General features: G+C 38.3%; 1 protein-coding gene across 16 annotated transcripts in view; it reads left to right on the forward strand.

The window, feature by feature from the left end:
* FCHSD2 (FCH and double SH3 domains 2) overlaps positions 1–26,612 on the forward strand; it is a 300,132-nt gene that overhangs the window by 2,252 nt on the left and 271,268 nt on the right. For all 16 annotated transcript variants that reach the window (XM_035264145.3, XM_078340290.1, XM_017977813.4 and 13 more), the window contains exon 2: positions 1–98. In XM_035264145.3, coding sequence (XP_035120036.1) covers positions 1–98 — 98 coding nt within the window. The remainder of the gene's footprint in view (positions 99–26,612) is intronic.

Below are 26,612 nucleotides of genomic sequence, written 5' to 3' on the forward strand. Positions count from 1 at the left end.
GTGAAAGTTACACAAGAACTGAAAAACATTCAAGCTGAGCAGATGACAAAACTTCAAGCCAAACATCAAGCAGAATGTGATTTGCTTGAAGATATGAGGTAAGGTTATAGTAAATAGTTCAAGGACTTCTATTTCTCTGTTTCAAAGAACCTTTGAGTTACCAAACCCCAGGAACTGATGATGGAATTTCCTTTTGGATTTCCTGCTTTAAGTCTGTTAGAACTTTGACTCAGCTGGAAATTAGAACTGGAACTAACACAATACAAACTTTTTCCTTCAGTGGGGAAACCTGTAATGCATACATGGTATTGGGGAAAAAACAAGGACCTTAAATTAAGTCTCATTAGTCAAATTATAATAATTAAAGATTTTGTTTAAATAATCTTTCCTGGGAGTTGTAACAATCATTTTATTGACCTTAACAGTTTAACCAGTTAGATTTTAAACCAACACCTGTGGTTAATGGTTAATATCTGGGGGTGAGCCAGTCAATCCCAGATGATTATATGCTCTCTTTGGGTTAGAATATGACAAATACAACTTTATCTTTGAGTGCCAAATTTAGTGAGAGGTGTGTTTATCATATTTTACTATATTATTGAGGTTACTCATTCATAGTCAAGATGACTTTGAATAGCTAAGACATCTTGCTAACATTATGAAAATCAGTATTGTTTTTACCAGAGGGACAGATGACTTATTTTAATGAAAGAAATGCCACCTATTTAACAGTTTTGTAATGCAGACTGACGGTTCAAAGATTTTCGTCAAGGGTGGAAGATGATTTCCTTGTTGAAATAAGAGTGGCTGCAATTTGTATTTCCCCTTAGTAATACATTTATCAAATTGGAATTGGGTGTGTAAGCCTCATCCTATTTTTCTGGTGGTACACTGACTTCATGTTGGTTTCATGAAAAATATTAACTCTATGGTGTTATGATAGAATTATGTGTTTGGATTGGTGTTCGTAGCCCAAAGATTTTAGTTTTAAGAATTTCCTTTTTTCCTCTCCTATACTTAACTAAGGCACTATAAGCATTTTTGCAGTATACCTGTCTTCAGGGTTTCTGACTAAGACATGTAAATCTACTCATCCAAGCTGGATATATCAAGATTGTTGTTTCCTGAAACTGAAAATTATAATTTCAATTCTTTGTCTTCCCCCTCATTATTATGACCATAAAAAATATTTAGACTTCAAAATTCCTAATCGAGGTTGTGCACAGTGGCTCACGCCTGTAATCCCAGCCCTTTGTGAAGCTGAGGCAGGCAGATCACCTGAGGTTAGGAGTTCGAGACCAGCCTGGCCAACATAGTGAAACCCCTGTCTATACTAAAAATGCAAAAATTAGCCAGGCTTGGTGATACATGCCTGTAGTCCCAGCTACACTGCAGGCTGAGGTAGGAGAATTGCTTGAACCCAGGAGGAGGAAGTTGCAATGAGCTGAGATGGTGCCACTGCACTCCAGGCTGGGCAACAAAGTGAGACCTTGTCTCAAAAAAAGAAAAAAAAAAAATTCCTTTGTGAGATATCTGAAACTCTTGATACGGTTAAAAATGGAAGGTTTTTTAACATATTAAGGGAAGTAAGAAAATTCTAGATGAAGAAAATATTAAATTTTCAGAAGCAGTTCAGGAAGGCAGAATTAGTGTGTAAGGGAAGAACCTGTGTGGGGTATGGGCAGTCAATGGTTATAATAATTCCTGTTGATTGTATCTTCTAAAGATTTCTTGATTGCATTTTGTCTCCATTTTCTCCCTATTTGTAGCTTGGTGCAGGAGCTTATGGTTAAGGATATGGACATTGGAGTCAGAGAGTCCTTTGTGTCTTAATATCTGTGCTGACTTGTGGAAAATGAATTAATCTTTGTAAACTTAAGTTTCTTCATTTGTAAAATGGGGCAATATGGGCTCTGTTCCTCAAGGTTGTATAGATAAATGACAATGCATGTGAGATGTGGCACACATCTAAGCTAAGTTGATGAAGTCTGTTGTTCCTGCTGTTGTTGCTTAGTTTGTATTATTGATGATCCATCACATTTTGCTTGCATTATAGTAGTATCCTAATTATTGCAGTAGTGTCCTTATGCCTTCCATCTCCCATCTCTCCTTTTAAATATGTCTTCCACATTGCTACCAGTTAGCTTCCTAAAAACATAACTGTAGGCCAGGTGTGGTGGCTCATGCCTGTATTTCCAGCACTTTGGGAGCCTGAGGCAGGTGGATCACAAGGTTAGCAGTTGGAGACCAGCCTGGCCAAGATGGTGAAACCCTGTCTCTACTAAAAATACAAGAATTAGCTGGGCACAGTGGTGGGTACTTGTAATCACAACTACTTGGGAGGCTGAGGTAGGAGAATTGCTTCAAGCTGGGAGGTGGAGGTTGCAGTGAACTGAGATTCCCACCACTGCACTCTAGCTGGGGTGACAGAGCATGACTCTGTCTTGAACAAACAAAAAACATTATTATAGATTATTCCTCTGTGGCCTGCTGGATAGAGGCCGAACACCTTGTTATAGTATATATGGTTCTCTGCAACCCATCTGCAAGCTTCTTTTCCTGGCTTAATTTACTACCATTCCATGCCCATGCATCCTTCCTCTTTCTTCCGCCTGCTCTGGTCACTTGGGAGATCAGGTTGTCCAGTTGTGCACTCTACATTCATGGTTTTGTGTGTGCTGTTGTCTTTGTCTGGTGGTACCTTCCTCCCACTTTTTCACTTGGCACATTCTTGGTTACCAGTAACTGCAATTTCCTTGTTCTTTGTGATCTCAAAGGATTTTGATTTTGCATATGCTCTGGCATCCTCCCTCATGTGAAGTCTTTGGGGTTATGGGCCAAGTATTGCTCATTTTCTTTATACCCTTTGGTTAGCCGGTCAAATGAATGTAACTGGCTATATTTAAATGTATCTTATTTTTTCTTAGGTGAGATACTGTGCAAACTCTGTAGGGGGCTATAGGGTCCTCTGTAGAGCTTGTGTTATATACTTTGGTTCATTTGAGCACTTTAAATACACATCCTGTTTGTTGTAGAGTATATAATATGTAAAGGTGGAGATTGTTGGTGCTCAAGGATTAACAGGTTTTTTTTTTTTTTTAAAGGAGTCATTGTGTTCTGTTTATATTAAATTAAAGGAAGTAATCCTTTTACTTTGAGTTGTGAATTGGATACTTTATTACCTGCTAAAACATGAGTTTAGGTTTCTGATTTGCTTTTTTTTTTTTTTTCAGTGACGATATTGAAAAAGTTGAAACTTGCCTCCTCTTGGTATTCATGATAACTTCAGTTGCCTGAGGAGGGAGGTGATCTGGCTTCTCTTGTCTGCCCTAGCAGATGAAATGATCTTTTAAAAATTCATTGAAAATCTCTGAACTTAGGTGTTTTTTGTTTGTTTTTGAGACAAAGTCTTACTCTGTCAGCCAGGCTGGAGTGCAGTGGCGCAATCTCAGCTCACTTCAACCTCCGCCTCCTGAGTTCAAACAATTCACCTGCCTCAGTCTCCCTACTAGCTGGGAGTACAGACATGAGCCACCATGCCCAGCTAATGTTTTGTGTGTTTTTAGTAGAAACGGGGTTTCACCACTTTGGCCAGGCTGGTTTCGAACTTCTGACCTCAAGTGGTCTGTCCGCCCCTTCAGCCTCCCAAAGTGCTAGGATTACAGGTGTGAGCCACCGTGCCTGGCCTGAACTTGGGTTTTTATATGAATTAAGTTGTAACAGATTTTGCTTGCTTTTCTTCTTTTTAGACTCCTATATTCTCCTTCCTGAAATCCCACATAGAGTGCTCCTTCTCACCAGTGCCCCCTGCCAGTTTTATGGTCAATTTGAATTAGTATGAATTCACTCAGAAAAGTGCAAATACCTTTTTAGTCTTAAAATTAGTAGTAGAGTTTTTTTTGTTGTTTTTAAATTTGAGGTAGAGTTTCACTCTGTTCCTCAGGCTGGAATGCAGTGGTGCGATCTCTGCTCACTGTAACCTCTCCTCTTGGGCTCAAGTGATTCTCCCATCTCATCCTCTAGGGTAACTGAGACTATAGGTATGTGGCTAATTTTTGTATTTCTTGTGGAGATGAGGTGTCACCGTGTTACTCAGGCTGGTCTTAAACTTCTGGGCTCAAGCAATCCTAACATCAGGCCACTGTGCCCCACTTGAAAAAATGTCAGAAGTTTTTTATGACATTGAAAAGGTAAAAAAAAAAAATCCACAGCACATTAGACTGTAAATAGAATATTATGCTGAATTTTGTCTATTTCTTCCCTCTTACGTCTCTTCTTTTTTGTTTTCCTTTTTTTTTTTTCTTAAGAGACAGGGTATTGCTTTGTCACTCAGGCTGGAATGCTGTGGTGTGATCTTAGCTCACTGTGTCCTTTTCCTCCTGGGTTCAGGCAATCCTTCTGCCTCAGCCTCCCGAGTACCTAGGACTATAGACACGTGCCACCATGCCTGACTTATTTTAAAAATTCTGTAGAGACCAGATTTCTGTTTGTTGTGCAGGCTGGTCTTGAACTCTTGGACTCAAGTGATCCTCCTACCTAAAGTGCTGGGATTACAGGAGTGAGCTGCACTACTGCTGCAACCCACCAGTTCTTATGTTACAGAATTTTGAGGGGAGGAGACCAATTATGATACAGTTTTTCTCCTTTGTTCTCCTCCCCTTCTTCAGTTCATTTGTTCTGTGGATGCATTTGGAAGCTAGTATGTTGGGAGTGAAGTATGAGATGAAAAGACAGCTAATTTGTTGTTAATCAGGGACATTCCATACTTTGAGGAGGTTTTATGCTGATGTGTTTCCTGTTGACTTTTGCTGTCAGCCGTGGACAAGTACAGTTTACTTTCTTTTTAGTTTATTATATTTCTTTCTCTTTGCTTTTTAAGACCACTTACAATGTTTCTACATACTAGAGCCTGTATACTTTTCTTTTTAGGATTGTTTATCATATGCTATGCTGAGTAGAGTCAGTTAAGAAGTTTTTTGCAGTGATCCCGAATATAAAGAACTATCTTCTTAGAAGACATTTTAAGGAGGTCATTATCTAATATGGGAAAATTACTGAATTTTAGTCAGTTGGATATTATCATGTTTGTTCTTTTTATAGATGAAAGTGGAAACTGAGGCACAGTGAAATGAGGTGAATTATATTGGTGAGGACCTAAGCTATTTGTCCTGATTTCCATTCTACTGCACTCTCCCCTGTATCTGTGTTTCCCAAGCTTTTAACCAAGGAACTTGTCCAGTTGTAAAAAATATTTTGCCTATCAAAAAGTATGATATATTATCAGGAGGCTGGCCTCCTATGGTGGCTCACGCCTGGTTATCCCAGCACTTTGGGAGGCCGAGGTGGGTGGATCACTTGAAGTCAGGAGTTTGAGACTAGCCTGGCCAACATGATGAAACCCCATCTCTATTAAAAATATGAAAATCAACTGGGTGTGGTGGTGCACACCTATACTCCTAGCTACTCTAGCTGCTTGGGAGGCTGAGATTTGCTTGAACCTGGGAGGTGGAGGTTGCAGTGAGCTGAGATCGTGCCACAGCACTCCAGCCTGAGTGACAGAGTTATGCTCCAGGAGAGAGATCCAAGATGGCTGATTACTAGCAGCTCAGGATTGTACCTCCCAGTGAAAGCTCACAGAACTAGAGGACGCCACACTTTCAGATGAATTTTTTTTGCTCACAGACCAGGAGATTCCCAGCGAAGGAGCCCCACGGGTCGCCAGCATGACTCTTGTGGCTGGTGCTGCGGTTTTGCCAGCACCCCGGCGAGGTGGTTCTTGGTGCAAAGTAAACAGGACTGAGTCCCCTTTTGGTTGACGTTTGGAGCTCTGGGAAGGCAGAGTGGCCTATTCAGCTGATTGGGAAAAGGACTCAAGAAGGAAGCCAGACTGGAGATTCCCATGCAGAAAAGCACCACGAATCTTAACACCGCTGTTTTAGCCAGTGCAGTGGGTTGCTCAGATTCCAGTGCTGGGAATCAACAAGTTGGACATCCACTCAGAGACCTAATTTGAAAGTCGGTGATTACAAAGATGACAGGTGGATAAATTTACAATGATGGGAAGAAACCAGTGTAAAAAGGCTGAGAATACCCAAAATCAGAATGCTTCTCCCTCTACAGGGGATCACAGTTCTCATCAACAAGGGAACAAGGCCTGATGGAGAATGAGTGCGTTCCGTTAACAGATTTAGGCTTCAGAAGGTGGATAATAAGAAACTTCGGTGAGTTAAAAGAACATGTTCTAGCCCAATGTAAAGAAACTGAGAACCTTGAGAGAAGGTTTGACGAAATCCTAACAAGACTAGACAATCTAGAGAGGAATATAAGTGAATTAATGGAACTGAAGAATACAATACGAGAACTCTGCAAAGTATGCATAGGTGTTAACAGTCGAATTGATCAAGCAGAAGAAAGGATATCAGAGGTTAAGACCAACTTAATGAAATGAAACGAGAAGACAAGATTAGAGAAGAAAGAGCAAAGTCCCCAAGAAATATGGGACTATGTGAAAAGACCTAATTTACGTTTGATAGGTGTACCTGAATGTCAGGAAGAGAATGAATCCAAGCTGGAAAATATTCTTCAGGATATTATTCAGGAAAACTTTCCTAACCTAATAATGCAGGACAATACTCAACTTCAGGTAATACAGAGAACACCACAAAGATATTGCTCAAGTAGAGCAACCCCAAGACACATAATCGTTAGATTCACCAGGGTTGTTGAAATAAAGGAGAAAATTCTAAGGGCAGCTAGAGAGAAAGGTCAGGTTACCCATAAAGGGAAACCTATCAGACTCACAGCAGATCTCTCAGCTGAAACCCTACAAACTAGAAGAGTGTGAGGGTCAATATTCAATATCCTCAAAGAAAAGAATTTTCAACCCAGAATCTCATATCCAGCCAAATTAAGCTTCATAAACGAAGGAAAAATAAATTTTTTTGTAAACAAGCAAGCACTCAGAGATTTCATCACCACCAGGCCTGCTTTACAAGAGCTTCTGAAAGAAGCCCTCTACACAGAAAGGAACGATTAGTATCAGTTATCCCAAAAATTTACCAAAAGGTAAAGAGTATCTCCATAATGAAGAATCTGTATTAATTTATGGGCAAAATAGCCAGCTAGCATTGAATGACAATATTAAACTCACAAATATCAATATTAATCCTAAATTTAAATGGATTAAATGCCCCAATCAAAGACACAGACAGGCAAATTGAATAAAAAGTCAAAAACTTTTGATTCGCTCTATTCAGATCCATCTTATAAGCAAGGACGCACAAAGACTCAAAACAAAGGGTTGGTGGAAGACTCACCAATCAAATGGAGAGCAAAAAAAAAACAAGAGTGTAACTTTTGTCTCTGACAAAATAGACGTTAATAGTAACAAAGACTAAAAGAAACAAAGAAGGACATTACATAATGGTAAAAGGATCAATGCAACAACAGGAGTCAATGATCATAAATATTTATGCACCCAATATAGGGACACCCAGATACATAAGACAAGTTCTTAATGACTTATAAAGAGACTTGGACTCCCGCACAATAATAGCGGGAGACTTTGACACCACATTGTTAATATTCGACGGATCAATGAGATAGAAAATTAACAGGGACATCTATGATTTGAACTCAGACCTGGAACAAGTAAACTCAGTAAATATTTATAGAATTCTTCACCCCAGGTCCACAGAACATACATTTTTCTCAGTATCACATTACACCTATTTTGAAAGTGACCACATAATTGGAAGTAAATCCACTCTTCAGCATTTGCATAGCATTTCACAGACTTAAATGAAATATTGGTTGGCCGTTTGTTATTTTCTTTCCTTATTGCTTCCTGTCTCTGCTGTTAAGCACAATTATCGGCATAAAAGAGATTTTTAATACCTATTTTTAGATTGCATTCCAGCTTGGGCAATAGAGCAAGACTGCTGTTCTTGCTCCCCTTTCTCTTTCTCTGTCAAAAAGAAAAAGCCCCCAAAACAGTATATTATCAGGAACAATTAGTTTTCTTATTTTTTGTACATTGAACCGTCAGTCAGCTCTAAATCACCATTTTCAAACCGTTAACATGAGTTTAGCCAAAGGGAAAGATGCTTAAAACTTTACCCCAGAGAAGGCTGAATATGTGATTGCGTATGGATGTTCTGAAGTATCGAAACTGGCTGAAGAAGCACCTGTCCTGCCTTTGCAGATACCTGGTGGTCTAGAGACCTCAAGTGAGGAATTCTATACTGTTATGTTACTTTCTCTGAGCTGTTGATTCCCAGGAATCTCAGGAGATTGGATTCCAAGGTCTGTTTATGGATGTTTGAGACTCTTTTTGTTTTTGAGACCGGGTCTCACTCTGTCACCCAAGTTGGAGCGCAGTGGTGTGATCACAGCTCACTGCAGCCTTGACCTCTGAGACGTAAGTGATCCTCCTGCCTCAGCCTCCTGAGTAGCTGAGACCACAGGCATGCACCACCATGGCTGGCTAATTTTGTATTTTTTGTAGAGACAGAGTTTCACCATGTTGCCCTAGCTAGTCTCGAACTCCTGGGCTCAATTGATCTTCCCACCTTGGCCTCCCAAAGTGTTGGGATTATAGGCATGAGCCACTGCACATGGTGCTGAGACTTTTTTTCAGCATCTCAGAGACTGTTTTATTTAGAAAGAGATCTTAGAGGTAATCTAATCTGGTCTTGAGGTTTTTTTTTTAAAGGCTTTATTTAAATACAGTGTACATATCATATAAGTTATGTGATGTGACTGCATATCATGTATGATTACATATCCCATTTAAAGTGTACCATTCAACTTTTTTTGCTATACATAGAGTTGTAAGATTGTCACACCAATTTAAAATGTTTTAGTTCAGCCGGGCGTGGTGGCTCACGCCTGTAATCCCAGCACTTTGGGAGGCCGAGGCGGGTGGATCACAAGGTCAAGAGATTGAGACCATCCTGGTCAACATGGTGAAACCCCGTCTCTACTAAAAATACAAAAAATTAGCTGGGCATGGTGGCGCATGTCTCTAATCCCAGCTACTCAGGAGGCTGAGGCAGGAAAATTGCCTGAACCCAGGAGGCGGAGGTTGCGGTGAGCCGAGATCGCGCCATTGCACTCCAGCCTGGGTAATAAGAGCGAAACTCCGTCTCAAAAAAAGAAAAATGTTTTAGTTCTCCCTAAAAGAAACTTGGTACCCATTAGTCAGTTGTTTCCCATCACCTTCTTCACTTATCTACTTTCTGTCTCTATAGAAATAGAATCTACATAAATGGAATTCTACAACATGTGGTTTCTTGTAACTGGCTTCTTTTGGCATAATGTTTCCTTTTTTTTTTTTAGATAGAGTTTCTCTGTGTCACCCAGACTGCAGTACAGTGGCGTGATCTTGGCTCACTGCAACTTCTCCCTCCTGGGTTCAAGCAATTCTCCTGTCTCAGCCTCCTGAGTAGCTGGGATTGGAGGTTCCTGCCACCACGCCCAGCTGATTTTTGTGTTTTTAGTAGAGATGGGGTCTTGACTTGTTGGCCAGGCTGATCTCGAACTCCTGACCTCAAGTGATCCGCCCACCTTGGCCTCCCAAAGTGCTGGGATTGCAAGCATGAGCTACCGCGCCTGGCTTGGCATAATGTTTTCAAGGTTCATCAGTTTGTAGTATCACTACTTCATTCTTTTTATTGCCAAATAATACCCCATTTATGGTTATGCGACCTTTTATTAATCCCTTCATCAGTTGATGGAGATTTGGGTTGTTTCTACATTTTGCCATTATTAATAATGCTGTTATGAACATTCATGTACAAGTTTTTATGTGGATATATATCTTTCTCTTGGATATATACCTAAAAATGGAATGTCTGGGTCATATGGCAACTCTACATTTAACTTTTCGAGGAACTTTCAAACTATTTTCCAAAGCAGCTGCTCCATTTTGTATTCCCACCAGCAATAATCCGTGATAGTTCTATTTCCCTTCGTTGTAGCCAGTGCTTGTTATTGTCTATCTTTTTGATTATAGGCATTCTAGTGGTGTGAAGTGGTATCATAAGTAGCTTTGACTTGCATTTTCCTAACAGCTTATGATAGTGAGCATTTTTTCATATGCTTATTGACTCTTTGTATATCTTCTTTGAAGTAAGGTCTATTAAAATCCTTTGCCCATTTAAAAAATTGTTTTTTTCTTATTGAATTTTACAAATTCTTTATATCTTATAAGATTTGCAAATATATGCAGTGTTTTTCCCATTCTGTAGAAGAATCACCTTTTGTTTTGTGTGTGTGTGTGTGTGTGTGTGTGTGTGTGTGTGTGTGTGTTTCTGAGATAGTTTTGTTCTGTCACCCAGGCTGGAGTGCAGGGGTGTGATCATGGCTCACTGCAACCTCCACCTTCTAGGCTTAAGCAATCCTCTGGCCTCAGCCTCCAAAGTAGCTAGGACTACAGGTGCAGATCACCACACCCAGCTAATTTTTTGTATTTTTTTGTAGAGATGGAGTTTTGCCATGTTGTCCAGGCTGGACTCAAACTCCTGGGCTCAAGCAATCCATCTGCCTTAGCCTGCCAAAGTGCTGGGATTACAGGTGTAAGCCACTGTACTGGCCCTCACCTGAGTTTTTTATGTGTTTTTTGAGAACCACTGGTAGTGGAAAGACTTAAGAACTTTGAAGTTAGGCCATAGATTGAAACCCAGCCCTGCTGCTTATTAGCTGGGTAATCTTGGACAAGTGGCTAAGGTTTTCTGAGCTTCATATTTTGTATGTGTGAAAGAAGATTAATATTGACCTTTTCACTTTTCTAGGAAAGTAAAATGAGACAGGTGAAATGCTGGGAATGGTAGGTATTTAGCATTGGTAGCTACTGTTATTAGTGGAAAATTTAAGTCCAGGAAGAATGTTGTCTTATTCAAGGTACAAAAGGAAGTTACTGTGTTTCATGAATTATAAGAAGCACTTTTTTTTTTTACATTCTTAGATTTCTGAAATCAAGATGCATCTTATGGTTCTTTTCAGCTGTGATGCAGTTGTCATTGCTTCTTCATGCATAGAACTTGTGGGATAGCTATCAGCAGGCTTGTAAGAAAATCCCAGAGACGATGGTTGAAGTACAAATGCTGGATTACCAGGGCTTTTGAAAGCATGGAGGATGGTGATTTGTGGAAAAATAGGGATATCAATGACTGATTCAAAAAGTGATTCAGAAGAGTTTGACTCTGAATGTGACCCATTTATGTACCGGTTTATTTCATTTATCTTTTTAAAAATTATGCTTAGGAGTAATATATGCTAAACTCTGACTAAGTTTAAAATAACTCTTTTAATAAGTATAAATAAAAATTCTAAGTGACAGGGTATTGTGTTAATTGGCAGCATTTTTTCTTAGCAGGACATAAAATAATGTATCTTGCAGTTAATGATGTTTTTATTAAAAAAACTTTTTTTGAGACAGTCTTGGTTTGTCACCTAGGCTAGAGTGCAGTGGTATGATACTGGCTTACTGTAACCTTTGCCTTCCAGGCTCAAACGATTCTAGTGCCTCACCCTTCCAAGGAACTGGGATTATAGCTGTGTGCCACCATGCCCAGATAACTTTTTTATTTTTTATGGAGATGGGGTTTTGCCGTGTTGGCCAAGACTAGTCTCCAACTCCTGGCCTCAAGTGATCTACCTGCCTCAACCTCCCAAAGTGCTAGGATTACAGGCAGGAGCCACCATGCCCAGCCCTCAGTGATGTTTTAGATATGATGAAAACTGGAAGTAGCAGATCAGGTACTGGACTCAGGTATTTTAAAATTGATTCAACAATCGTAGTTGCTTATCAATTAGTGTTCTTTCAAATTAGAACTTAAATGTTGTAAATCTTGAGAGGGATAATTTTTTTAAAAACAGAGCTGTAAGGAAAAAGATCACATAGGGCTACACTTAAATAACATTTCTTTGAGGGAAATGTTAAAAAAAGGGAAAAAAGATTACCTAATTTTAAAATTAATGAAAGATAACATTGAACTTCAAATTACTAAATACATTTTAAATGTAAATATATACTTCCATATTATGGTCAGTTATGTTGGGGGAGAATAAGAAGGAGATGGTAACTAGGGAGAGAAAGAAATATAGTTTGGGAGGATCTATTTAATAAAACTCTTTTTTGGTCACAGATCACTGTGTACTTGAATTGAAAGAATCACAGGAGGAGGTTGCAGTGAGCTGATAGCACTGAACTCCAGCCTGGGCGATAGAGTGAGACTCCATCTCAAAAAAAAAATAGAATTTATAGTCTGTGACTTACTCTTTAAAGAGTAACCCATGTGTTGAAACTTGTGGGTTGAAACCTGAAATTGGCCTCAAAGGTAAACTGCTCAAGTGATGCTACAGAATCTTTCACCATGGTTAGTAGTCCTAGGTACTTTCCATCTTTCCGTGTGTTGGTATGATTCTCCTCATGAATGCTGGATAGTTTCTGCAACTCCAATTTCATATTATACCTTCAGGTAGAAGAAGAGGACAGTACAATTTCTCCTTAATTTTTCCTACCTTTCTCTGTTTCCTTTTTTTTTTTTCTTCCACTAGGGAATAAATTTGTACCGAAATTATCTCGATACACTTTCCCTTACATTTCGTTGTCTGAGTTTGCTTCATATGTTTGAGCATGCCTAGCTGTAGAAGAGGCTGGGAATGTGATTATCTTCTTGGAGGTGGGTCCTTGCCAACAAAGTAAATTAGGTGCAATAATGTGGCGTTTGCCACATTATTGTTTTGCCTGATTTGCCACAGGGACCCATTTCTGGTTTACTCCTAGAGGTTCCCATAAGAATATTAAAAAATACATTAGGGTTTGATTATGAGGGATATCACTGGAACTCAAGTTGTCCCAACTTGACTGGGAATCAGGGACTCCATAGAAATCATTTGTATTCCCTCTTCCCAATTCATTTTGAATTAAGTATGTTAGGCTAGGAGTAGATTTTTGTATTTTCCATAGGTAGTGGGCCACTAGGCCAATGGACTCTTAGGGTTTTCCTCCCAATCTTGTCACTTTCAGTCTTCTTATAATTTGGAGAAATGGTAGTTAAGGGCCCTCAGGCAATTGTGTTCTTAGTGAACTCATTTTCTTTTCTTTTTTTGAGACAGTCTAGCTCTGTAGTCCATGCTGGAGTACAGAGCTGTGATCTTGGCCCACTGCAACCTCTGCCTCCCAGGTTCAAGCAATTCTTCTGCTTCAGCCTCCTGAGTAGCTGGGATTACAGGTGCATGCCACCATGCCCAGCTAAGTTTTTATATTTTAGTAGAGCTGGGGTTTCACTGTGTTGGCCAGGCTGGTCACGAACTCTTGACCTCTGGTGATCCACCTGCGTTGACCTCTGAAAGTGTTGGGATTACAGGCGTGAGCCACTGTGCCCAGCCATGAACTCCTTTTTACTTCTCAGGTAAAAGCATTAGTGAAGTACCTAAATTGAAAGGAGGGAAGGCCATATAAAGAGCTAGAATCACCCTTAGCTGAATAATTTGTCTTAGTAATTGGTAATTGGCAGTTCACTCTTGAGAGTATCAAGTCTGAAGCTGTTTATCTGAGGAGGCCTGAGGTGGTAAGTTGATGGTTTTCTTTGTAAATTCTCCAGATGTTCATTTGAGCGCCACAGATACCATTCTGTGTTGTTGGTATCAGTCTTCAGGGGTGATCTGATGCATAAGCAGGGATTAGTTTTGTAAGCCTAGTTCATGATCTTGGCTTTTCAGTAACTAATTTGGGATCTAGGCACAGAAACTTGCCCTTTGTCCCACTGCTGCAGATTTTCTGTCAGTGTTGGTCAGGAATAATTTACTGAAACCTTAGCTGATGCTTTTTTTAAATTTGATTTTGTTGTATCCTTCCAGTATTCCTTGATTGTGCTTTGTTTTAACATTATTTGATCTTCTTTTTGTCATTCATGTCGGAATTTTTTGTCATCTAGATGTTTTCTGTTTTTTGAGCTTTGAAATAATTCCACTTTGAAAAGAAAATGTTCTTTCTGGTGTTATGAAAAGTGTTACCATGTGTGTGGTCCCACAGAAACAAGTTGAAGTATATATTTCTTGTGATTGTATTTTAGTGATACTTGTTTTTCCTCCTACTGGTGATAGGCGGATGGGAGCAAGGGACAGAGAGCTTTTGGTTGTTTGTTTTTGAAACAGTCTTATTCCATTGACCAGGCTGGAGTACCGTGGTGCAATTTCGGCTCATGCAACCTCCGCCTCCCGGGTTCTAGCAATCCTTGTGCTTCAGCCTCCTGAGTGCTAGGATTACAGGCATGCAATATGATGCTCGGCTAATTTTTGTGTTTTTCATAGAGGTGGGGTTTTGCTATGTTGGCCAGGCTGGTCTTGGACTTCTGGCCTTAAGTGATCCACCTGCCTTGGCCTTCCAAAGTTCTGGGATTATAGACGTGAGCCACTGTACCCAGCCTAAATTTTTTTGTGTGTTTTGAACTTAAACTGTGTGAATATTATGCTCAAAACTAAAATTCAATGATTCAGTAATGTTGTTAAACCTTTTATTGCTTTATCTATTAAGCATAACATATTGTAAAAGTTCATATTAGTTGATGCTAAGATGACATTTTTGGCTTTTAATTAGTTTTTAGTAAAGTATTTCCATTATTAATAGACCTTAAATTTTATTTCTAATATGTACAAGTATTAAGAATACTTGATTTACAAACTTTCCTTTATAACATGACTGCTTTCCAATTGGTTGTAGCTCAGAGTTGGGAAAACAAGTTTTTTTTTTTTTTTTAATTGCATTTTAGGTTTTGGGGTACATGTGAAGAACATGCAAGATTGTTGCATAGGTACACACATGGCAATGTGATTTGCTGCCTTCCTCCCTTTCACCTATATCTGGCATTTCTCCCCATGCTATCTCTCCCCAACTCCCCACCCCCCACTGTCTTTCCCCTATTTCCCCTCAACAGACCCCAGTGTGTGATGCTCCCCTCCCTGTGTCCATGTGTTCTCATTGTTCAACACCCGCCTATGAGTGGGAACATGCGGTGTTTGATTTTTGGTTCTTGTGTCAGTTTGCTGAGAATGATGGTTTCCAGGTTCATCCATGTCCCTACAAAGGACATGAACACATTGTTTTTGATGGCTGCATAATAGTCCATGGTATATATGTGCCACATTTTCCCTGTCCAGTCTGTCATTGATGGGCATTTGGGTTGGTTCCAGGTCTTTGCTATTGTAAACTGTGCTGCAATGAACATTCGTGTGCATGTGTCCTTATAGTAGAATGATTTATAATCCTTTGGATATATACCCAGTAATGGGATTGCTGGGTCAAATGGTATTTCTATTTCTAGGTCCTTGAGGAATCGCCACACTGTCTTGCACAATGGTTGAACTAATTTACACTCCCACCAACAGTGTAAAAGTGTTTTATTTCTCCACATCCTCTCCAGCATCTGTTGTCTCCAAATTTTTTAAAGATCGCCATTCTAACTGGCGTAAGATGGTATCTCAAGGTAGTTTTGATTTGCCTTTCTCTAATGACCAGTGATGATGAGCATTTTTTCATATGAAAACAAGTTTTATGTACTACTGTGTTCCTTCCTTTCTGTGTTGTAGAATTCTTTTTTTTTTTTGAGATGGAGTCTTGCTCTGTTGCCCAGGCTAGAGTGCCGTGGCATGATCTCAGCTCACTGCAGCCTTTGCCTCCCAGGTTCAAGTGATTCTTTTGCTTCTGTCTCCCAAGTAGCTGGGATTACAGGTGTGCACCACCATGCCCGGCTAATTTTTGTATTTTTAGTAGAGACTAGGTTTCACCATGTTGGCCAGGCCAGTTTTGAACTCCTGACCTTGTGATCCGCCCGTCTTGGCCTCCAAAAGTGCTGGGATTACAAGCATAAGCTACTGTACCCAGCTGTGGAATTCTTTTGTCTGAAACAAGCAAACATATTAGATGGTTAGAGTCTTGCCTAACCTCAAATTTCATTTTAGCTGTCTTTATCTAAAGGTTTTATGTCATAGTCATCAATTAAAACATTGTTTCTGTTGTAAAATGTGGTTTTGCATTGTTAGCCAACTCTCTCCATGGAAGAATTGTTTGCTTTATTTTGGCAAAATAAGTGTTTTATATAATAGTTTTTCTTAGTTACATTGAATCAATTGAAATTATTAGTGTTCCATTTTATTTCTTTTTTTTTTGCGTTTGTTAGCTATTCCTCTGCTTTTAAAGTGGTCATTCTAAGACATTATGTGGTCATTCTATGACATTATGTTTCCTTTTTTTTTTTTTTCCCAAACAGGGTCTCACTCTATTGTCCAGGCTGGATTATAGAGGTGTGATCATGGCTCACTGCAGCCTCAGCCTCCTGAACTCAAACAATTCTTTTGCCTCAGCCTCCTGAGTACCTCAAACTATAGATGTATGCCAGTATGCCTGGCTAATTTTTTAAATTCTTAGTAGAGACAGGGTCTTACTATGTCACCCAGGCTGGTCTTGAACTGCAGAGCTCAAGCAGTCTTCCTGCTTTGGCCTCCCAAAGTGCTGGGATTATAGACATGAGCCACCACTCTTGATCTACACCATGAATTCTTAATTTATCACTATCTACTTAGAGTTAGTATTGTACAATTCTACATAAGACCTTGCAGTGGTCTAATTACAGTTATTCCTTCCCAGACTGTGCCGCATACTTTATAAACCTCATAATATAATGTTAGTTTTCTTTAAACAGACAGTTATCTTTTAAAAAGGGTAATAGAAGGAAAGAAGTCTTATATTTACTAATCCTGACTCTTGTTTCTGAGACCAACACACAGGTTTGAGTTTCCATCTGTTATTTCTTTTCAGCTTAAATAGCTTCCTTCAGCATTTCTGGTGCAGTTCTGCTCCTGACAGTTCTGTTAGCTTTTGTTTATCTGAAAATGTCTTTATTTCACCCTCATTTTTGAAAGATATTTTTGCAGGATATAGAATCCTGGGTTGGTCACTCCAGTGTCTTCTGGCTTTCATCATTTCTGATGACAAGTTAGCTCTTATTTATAGACTTGTTCACGTCTATGGAATGTGTCTTGCCCTGCTCTGATAGATTTTTTTCCCCTTTATCTTTGGTTTGCTACAGTTCGAGTGTGATTTGACTAGTATAATGTCTGTAATTACCTTGTTTGGGTTACATCATCCAATGGTTGATGCTTTTTATGAAACCTGGAAAACTTATGGCCATTATTTCTTCAATTGTTTTTCTGCCCCATTTTCTCTCCTCCTTTTTCTGGACTCCTATTATACATATGTTAAACTGCTTGGTAATATTCTATGTTCTTCAGATTGAATAAGTATATTGATCTATTTTCTGGTTCATTGGCCCTTTCTTCTGTAGTTTTCAATCCATTGTTAAGTCCATCCAGTGAAGTATTCATTTTTGATATTGTACATTTAAGTGACTAAACATATTTATAATAGCTGTTTTAAAGCTCTTATGTGCTATTTCCAACATTAGAATGATCTTGTCTTTTTCTGTTGGCTGCTTTCCTCCCCTGATTGTGAATCACATTTGCCTATTATTTGCATATCTAGTAATTTTTTATTATTTGGACATTGTGGATGACATGTTATTAAAAGTGTCATTGTATTGTTTTTCTTTAAAGACTGTTGAGTTTTGTTTTGGCAGAATGAAATTGTTTTTGATCCTTGCAGGATTGATTTTGTGTTGTGGCAAGTCTAAGTTTTGTCCTTTATTCTAAGTCTTGGCCTTTACTCTAGTGTATGACTTTTCCAGGGTTTTCACTGAATGCCTGAGTGTGCAAGGTGTGTAACAATGTCTCTCCATTCTGAATGGATTGGCTATCCAATGTCTCCCATCAGAGAGCAGCCTCTGGTATCCGTTCAGCTCTTAAGCCTGTAGCAGTGGCTCTGCTAGGGCTCCTGGAATACTGCCATGTCTTATATGTAGCTCAACCCTCAGCCAAGGACAATCAGGGAACCCCATGCAGACTTCTGGGCTACACCTTCTACATTGTTGCCTTCAGTCCTGGACCCTGTCCTATAAATTATAGCCACTTCTATAGGCCAGGATCCTGATTCAGTGAGACCATCATGCTTTGGCTTAGGGTCTTCCTCCCTGTGGTACTGTTGGGAAAGTGTCATAGGCAGAAAGCTGGAGTGAACATGGTAATACCTCCTATGCTGTCTGTTGTTTAGTTGCCTGAAAATGCTAGAGTCATATATCTCGTCTAGTTTTATAGATGTTAACCTGGGAAGGGCTAGTCTGTTGTCACTTATTTTATCATGGCTAAAAGTGGAAGTCTACTTCTTAAGTGTATTGGAGGAACATGTTTAGCTGTCGTTAAGTGCATAATTAAGATTATATATTTATCTATAATACTACATAATCTTAATCCTCTGCTTTTTGATATATGAGTTTGGATATTCCATATACAACTGTATATATGCTGTACCACAGGAACTTTTTTTGTTTTTGAGACAGAGTCTTGCTCTATTGCCCAGGCTAGAGTGCAGTAGCATAATCATGGTTCACTGTGACCTCAACCTGTTGGGCTCAAGCAATCCTCCTTGAGGTTTGTGCCACTACGCATGGCTAATTAAAAATTATTTTTTGCAGAGGTGGGATCACATGGTGTTGTCCAGGCTGATCTTGAACTCATGGGCTCAAGAAGTCCTCTCACCTTGGCCTCTAAAAGTGGCTGGCCTCCCAAATTGCTGGGGTTATAGGTGTGAGCCACCATGCCTGGCCTCAGAGCATTTTTATTTTCCAGAAAGAATCATTTTACCCTTTGGCTGTCACCTTTCCCTTTTTTTCCCCCCATTTGTCCAGCCCTAGGCAACCACTGATTTACTTTCTGATTCTATAAGTTTGCTTATTTTGGGTATTTTATATAACTGGAATCATATATGTTCTCCTTTTTGAGGCCAAGAGTTGGAGAACAGCTTGGACAACTCAGGGAGACCTTGTCTCAAAAAAAAAAAAAACCAAAAAAAAAAAAACAGCTGAGCTTGGTGGCACTTGCCTGTAGTCCAGGGCTTCAATGAGCTATGAGTGTACCACTGCACTTCAGGCTGGGTGACAGAATGAGACTCTGTCTCAAAAAGATAAAAGAAAAAGAAAGGAATCAAATGAAATTTTCATAATATTTCCAAGAAGTAAGAAAGTCTATTGAGACATATATTTTGTCAGCCCTTATTAGATCCTGGCAGGAATCTATTGAACATAGGATCATCTTTTCCCTGGTTTTGATAGCTGTCCTCAGTTTCCTTGAAAGTAGAAGACAGGTATCTTTCACTCAGGATATTTTTAAATAATTGGAGGCATAGCATTTTCAGTGCCCACCGTGTCCAGACACTGGCTGGAGTATATAGTATCTTATTTCAAGAACTACTACTTAGCATAGATATCAAAGAAGTATAAGATTCAGTGTCTCTGTGCATGTTTCAGTGTGGCTGATTAGTACTAGAGTGGAAGAAAGTCCATGGACTGTAGCTTTCTGTTTTTTCATATTTGGGATTATTGAAGGATTATGTGAAACACTGGACATTAGAGATCTCTGATAATTGTATCTGGGATTTGGGTCATATTTTGAAATATTTCCATAGTTAAAAGTGCCTTGTCTGTCTTTTTTGTCTTAGGACCAGACAGTTTTATGGTGATTACCAATGAAGGATATAAAGTTTCAGAATAGAACTAAAGTCTTGCTATGCATCAAGTTTTTTCTTTTTCTGGTGAAGTAATTATGTTTATTTTTACTTTTTGATAATGTACCTAAAATAAAATATATGCCACAGATAGCTTAGAATCAACTTATATTGGGTGGTAGAAATGTATATAATCTCATGATACTTTATATTAGTTAATAAACTCTCGAAGTAAAAATTCCTCTTTATGTATTTAAAAACAATAGGTTACAAGAGTTATTGAAATGCTTCTCACCTAGAAAATAAGTTGCTCTTAGCTATGTAAAGTGCATGACTACAAATATTCTTCTGAAGACACAATAATCCCAAATTTACTTTCAAGAAAATAACCAGGTTTTCAAAGTTCCATTAGCTCATAAAATTTTAAAAATGGGAGGAGAGAGATCCAAGATGGCTAATTACTATCAGCTCAGGATTGTAGCTCCTAGTGAAAGTGGAGAGAACGAGAGGATGCCACACTTTCAGGCAAATTTTTGTTGTTCACGGACCGGGAGATTCCCAGCGGAGGAGCCCCAAGAGTCACCAGCACAACTCTTGTGGCTGGCATGGCGATTCTTGGTGCAAAATAAACAGGACTGGGTCCCCTTTTGGCCGATGTTTGGAGCTCCAGGAAGGCAGAGTGGCCTATTCAGCTGATTGAAAAAGGGACTCAAGAAGAAAGCCAGACTGGAGATTCCCGGACAGAAAAGCACCATGAATCTTAATGCTGCTGTTTTAGCCAGTGCAGTGGGTTGCTCAGATTCCAGTGCTGGGAATCAGCAAGTTGGACGTCCACTCAGAGACCTAATTTGAAAGTTGGTGATTACAAAGATGACAGGTGGATAAACTTACAATGATTGGAAGAAACCAGTGTAAAAAGGCTGAGAATACCCAAAATCAGAATGCCTCTCCCTCTACAGGGGATCACAGTTCTCATCAACAAGGGAACAAGGCCTGATGGAGAATGAGTGCATTTCATTAACAGAATTAGACTTCAGAAGGTGGGTACTAAGAAACTTCCGTGAGTTAAAAGAACATGTTCTAGCCCAATGTAAAGAAACTGAGAACCTTGAGAAAAGGTTTGACGAAATCCTAACAAGACTAGACAATCTAGAGAGGAATATAAGTGAATTAATGGAACTGAAGAATACAATACGAGAACTCCGCAAAGTATGCACAGGTGTTAACAGTCAAATTGATCAAGCAGAAGAAAGGATATCAGAGGTTAAGACCAACTTAATGAAATGAAACGAGAAGACAAGATTAGAGAAGAAAGAGCAAAGTCCCCAAGAAATATGGGACTATGTGAAAAGACCTAATTTACGTTTGATAGGTGTACCTGAATGTCATGAAGAGAATGAATCCAAGCTGGAAAATATTCTTCAGGATATTATTCAGGAAAACTTTCCTAACCTAATAATGCAGGACAATACTCAACTTCAGGTAATACAGAGAACACCACTAAGATATTGCTCAAGTAGAGCAACCCGAAGACACATAATCGTTAGATTCACCAGGGTTGTTGAAATAAAGGAGAAAATTCTAAGGGCAGCTAGAGAGAAAGGTCAGGTTACCCATAAAGGGAAGCCTATCAGACTCACAGCAGATCTCTCAGCTGAAACCCTACAAACTAGAAGAGTGTGAGGGTCAATATTCAATATCCTCAAAGAAAAGAATTTTCAACCCAGAATCTCATATCCAGCCAAATTAAGCTTCATAAACGAAGGAAAAATAAAATTTTTTGTAAACAAGCAAGCACTCAGAGATTTCATCACCACCAGGCCTGCTTTACAAGAGCTTCTGAAAGAAGCCCTCTACACAGAAAGGAACGACCAGTATCAGTCATCCCAAAAATTTACCAAAAGGTAAAGAGTATCTCCATAATGAAGAATCTGTATTAATTTATGGGCAAAATAGCCAACTAGCATTGAATGACAATATTAAACTCACAAATATCAATATTAATCCTAAATTTAAATGGATTAAATGCCCCAATCAAAGACACAGACAGGCAAATTGAATAAAAAGTCAAAAACTTTTGATTCGCTCTATTCAGATCCATCTCATAAGCAAGGACACACAAAGACTCAAAACAGGGTTGATAGAAGACTTACCAGTTAAATGGAGAGCAAAAAAAACCAAACAAACAGGAGTTGTAACTTTTGTCTCTGACAAAATAGACTTTAATAGTAACAAAGACTAAAAGTAACAAAGAAGGACATTACATAATGGTAAAAGGATCAATGCAACAACAGGAGTCAATGATCATAAATATATATGCACCCAATATAGGGACACCCAGATGCGTAAGACAAGTTCTTAATGATTTATAAAGAGACTTGGACTCCCGCACAATAATAGCGGGAGACTTTGACACCACATTGATTGTTAATATTTGACAGATTAATGAGATAGAAAATTAACAGGGACATCTATGATTTGAACTCAGACCTGGAACAAGTAAACTCAGTAAATATTTATAGAATTCTTCACCCCAGGTCCACAGAGCATACATTTTTCTCAGTATCACATTACACCTATTTTGAAAGTGATCACATAATTGGAGGTAAATCACTCTTCAGCATTTGCATAGCATTTTACAGACTTAAATGAAATATTGGTTGGCTGTTTCTCTGGTATTTTCTTCCCTTGTTCCTTTTAAGCACAATGATCGGCATAAAGGAGGTTTTTGATACCTATTTTTGGATTGCATTCCAGCCTGGGCAAAGAGCAAGACTCCTGTTCTCTCTCCCCCTTTCTCTTTCTCTTTCTTTCTTTATAAAAAAAAAAATTGTTTTTTAATGGCTTTGACAGTGGCCCATTTTATTCTTCTCTCTTTTGTCATTGATCTATGTCTAATTTTGATATATTATTACACATGTATTAAAATTAAGTCTTCAAACCTCCTATATGTTAAGTGTTAGCATTGTTTTAACAAAGGAGAAGGCAAGAGAAAAGACTTAAGTGCTCAATTTTATGTAAGTAGCTCTGTCAGGCAGAATGCGCTGAAAGATTTATGATGTGTCTTTCAGATGTATAATATAATTCAAAGATAAGACGTGTCTTGAACCCAAAATGTTAAAGATAAATAATGTCTTTAACTTTCATAAAATACTCATATACAAATTATGTTAACTTTTATTTTTATCTATACAAATACAAAAGTCATTTGATTAAAATGTTTGATAATTGTCCTCTGCCATGATCTCAGAGGAATGTGTTTCACTTTAATAAGGGATTATCTGACTAATGACGGTCTTCCACTCTCTTCCTGGAAAAGAAAACTAGGCATCTTAAACTGGGTCTTAAATGTGATATAGATGAGAACATTTAAAATCATAGTGTTCAAAGATGAACTTGATTATATATCTCCTGACAAGATGCTTTTGGCAACTTGATTAATATTGATGACTCTGAATGGAAAGTAATTTTTTTTAACTTGAAAATGCAGTCTTAAAAAAGCGCAGTCTTAGTTGGAGGTTTTAACCCTTTCTTCCCAGCTGTCTTTTTTTTTTTTTTTCCTGGTCCATTAAGGTATTTTAGTTGTAAGTATGTATTGCATCCCTAGGAAAAGTATTCCAGGATTTTCCCTCCTATGTATTTTTGTATTACGTTTTTGTGGTTTGGGATGCCAGCTTAGGTTATCAGTACAATTAAATCAAACAGACAGAATAGGAACAGATTATTCTGCCATTTTTCTGGATCTTTGAGTTGCACATCAAATCTGGGGCTGATCACTCTGCACTAGTTTAGCCTGCCTGTGAGGTTCATAACAATTTTCCCAGCTGTGTGATCGTCAGTGATTTCAGATTCTCCAGTGTAACCATACTTTATTATCATGGTCAGAAACAGGACTATGACTTTGGAGCACAGCCTAATAAGAACTTGTCCCGGTTGATGCTCTCAACCGGGACATTTGTGTTCCCCATTGTAGTACAGAAAGATGGAAGAAAAAGCCCCTAGCTGTTTTTTTTGTGTACCGTGATACTAACACGTTTGAAAAATGAGAGGACATAGTAATTTTCTGTTGTCTTTCAATTTTTACTAAATTCACCTAAGCACTACATAAAGAATGTTATAATAAAAAACACTGGACTCTTTTCAGATTAAGGCCTGTTCATGATCAATTTAAACTTAAATTTCTTTATGATAAGATTATCTCTTTTCTGGTAACTCAATTTGACCACCTTCTTTTGATTTATAGTATATCAAGAGCTGAAAGGCAAAGAAGTTTGAAGATTCCCATTTAAATAAGAGTCGGTTGGCCAACACCTGTAACTAGAGAAAAGGCAGTTCTGTTTAGACTGCATTTGATCAGTCTGAGAGGTGATATACTCCCCAGCCTCTGTGATGTTTTGAAGTGGTGGAGGGGAATGTTTTTGCAATGAGGAAGATCGTATAGTTTATTCAAATTCCTGAATATTGTCATTACAATATGATGACATTGTCTTTGAAATATTTTGCATTCTCAGAATTAAACATAGCTTATTCAAATAATAGATGCCACGAATGCATTGCAAAACCAAGAGTCACCTGTGCACTTTGCATTACAGATGCCTAGGCCCTACTCCTAAGATTCTGTGTGGTAGATTTTGGGAGAGGCCTGAGCATATATATTTTTAAAAGCCATAGTAGGTGATTCTCATTTGTAATTAAGAAGGAGTGCTGCTTTTCCAGGAGTTATCACTGTTGTTTAACATGCATTTCAGATATTTTTCCTCACCTCAGGCATTCTAGGAAATACTGGCTTGGCTAGGAGATACTGCAGGAGAGATGGAATTCCAAGATCTATAAAATTATCAGTTGATAATCAACCTTGAATTTGCCATAGGTCAAAAATGTCAGTGAAATAATTGGTGATTTAACAAATTTATTTTATTGTGTACCACAATGGATGATAGATAAAGAGAGTGGTGGTTTGGCTTGTTTATAAGGTGTTTTTCTCCCTTCTTTTATGTGTATATTATTTAATTTAATTAATTAAAGATTTATCCTTCACCTATGTATCTTTTAAAATCAATTTTTTTTTTGATGGGACAAGGAAGGATGAGGTTATTTATGGCTTTATAAATGTTCAATAATTAAGATAAACTTACGTATGCTCTCTATGTGACTGTGTTGTAGAGTATGAAAGCATTTGGCAATGAGACTAAATGACATTCACTTAATCTGTGTATTTTGTAGATTCTTTCTAAATGTAGAAGAACAATCACGCTATAAAGCTATTGGTTGTGCTCTTTCATAAAGTGTAATCTACTTTAGGATGGCAAATTTGTTCTTTACCAATTTCAGAGTCCAGTAGAGACATTTTTTTCTACGTGTCTAATAAGTACCATCTCCAAGGCATCTGAGTAATATATATTTTAAATCTTGCCATGCCTTCATTGGACATATTAATTCTCTCAAAAAAACGATCGCTTTCTTTTTGCCCTCATAAACACTTGTTTTCTACTTTTGCCTATTTGATTTAACAAAGGAAATTCAATTCTCTATTCCTTAGCCATGCATCTCTCCTTCAGGCCAGTTCTTACAAGTAGCCATTCCTGTGTTCTAAAGAGCAGACCAAGAAAGAATATGGTTAAGTGGTGTTATCTTTGTTCAGGATGTTGCAGTCTGCCATTGAGGGGATACCTATATACCTGTTTTCCTTGTGGGTTGATTTTCTCTGGGGCTATCAGGGTACACTCAGCTGAAGCAGAGTCTATGTCCTAATGTTTCTTCTGATAGTCTAAGCCTCTAATATGGGGAAGTTTTTGTACCTGTAAGAGGTTGGGAGTCATTAATTATTAGTATCTTTATGTATGTATGTATAAGATGGAGTCTCTGTCACCCAGGCTGGAGTACAGTGGTGCAATCTTGGCTCACTGCAACCTCTGCCTACCGGGTTGAAGCAATTCTCTGCCTCAGCCTCTCCAGTAGCTAGGATTACAGGCACCCACTACCATGCCTGGCTAATTTTTTGTATTTTTAGTAGAGATGGGGTTTCACTATGTTGGCCAGGCTGGTCTTAAACTCCTGACTTCGTGATCCACCTGCCTTGGCCTCACAAAGTTCTGGAATTACAGGCGTGAGCCACCGCACCCAGCCCAGTGTCACTATTTTTCTTTGATGAAAACATAACATTTGATTCATTTTCTTACTTGATTTGGCTTTGAGCTACATTTTTTTTTTTGCCTTTTAAATTAACAAAAAAATTAAATTCATATTAAAGAAAACCTGAAGGAAAAAACTCCACTGTCCTAAACAGATAACTGTTTTTTTATTTGGCTTTGCCTTAGATTTGTCTATATTGGTTATGTGTGTTTTTACATAGTTGCAGTCATATTGTAGATAACATTTTGTGTTCAACTTTTTAACATAACATTATATCCTAAGTACTTTTCAGGTTAAATACTATCATAATTATAATTGTGTGGTTTTCAAAGTGTATTTCCTAGACCAGTGGTATCAGCACCATCTGGAACTTGTTAAAAATGATTTTGTGGGCTTATCCATAATTTCCTGCATCAGGAACTCTGGGAGTGGAGTCCAGCAATCCATGTTTTAATAATCACTTTTAGGTGATTCTCATATATATTAAAGTGTGCGGACCACTGTTATAAATTATACCTTGTTTACAGTGGCATTTTATTGTTTACTTACCTAGTATTTAACTAATCCATTTTCTGTATTTGACTGCTGCCAGTATTTTGTTATTTTAGATAATGCTGCAATGAATATATTTGTGTGTGCACACACATACACACACACACAGAATATCTAAGGATGTAGACCTTTTTTTTGGCCCTTAACAATTACTCATACTTTGTTAAGACATCATTGTTTTTAAGCTTTACAGGTTGGTTCTATGTTTATAAAATGTTAAATATCTATTAGTTCATTTAAAATCTTAGCAATCCAAGAGGCAGATATTATTATTTACTTTGTATAGGTGAGGGAACTTAAGCTCAGAAGG

Source organism: Callithrix jacchus, chromosome 10 (genome assembly GCF_049354715.1).
Source record: "Callithrix jacchus isolate 240 chromosome 10, calJac240_pri, whole genome shotgun sequence".
NCBI classification, from domain to species: domain Eukaryota; kingdom Metazoa; phylum Chordata; class Mammalia; order Primates; family Cebidae; genus Callithrix; species Callithrix jacchus.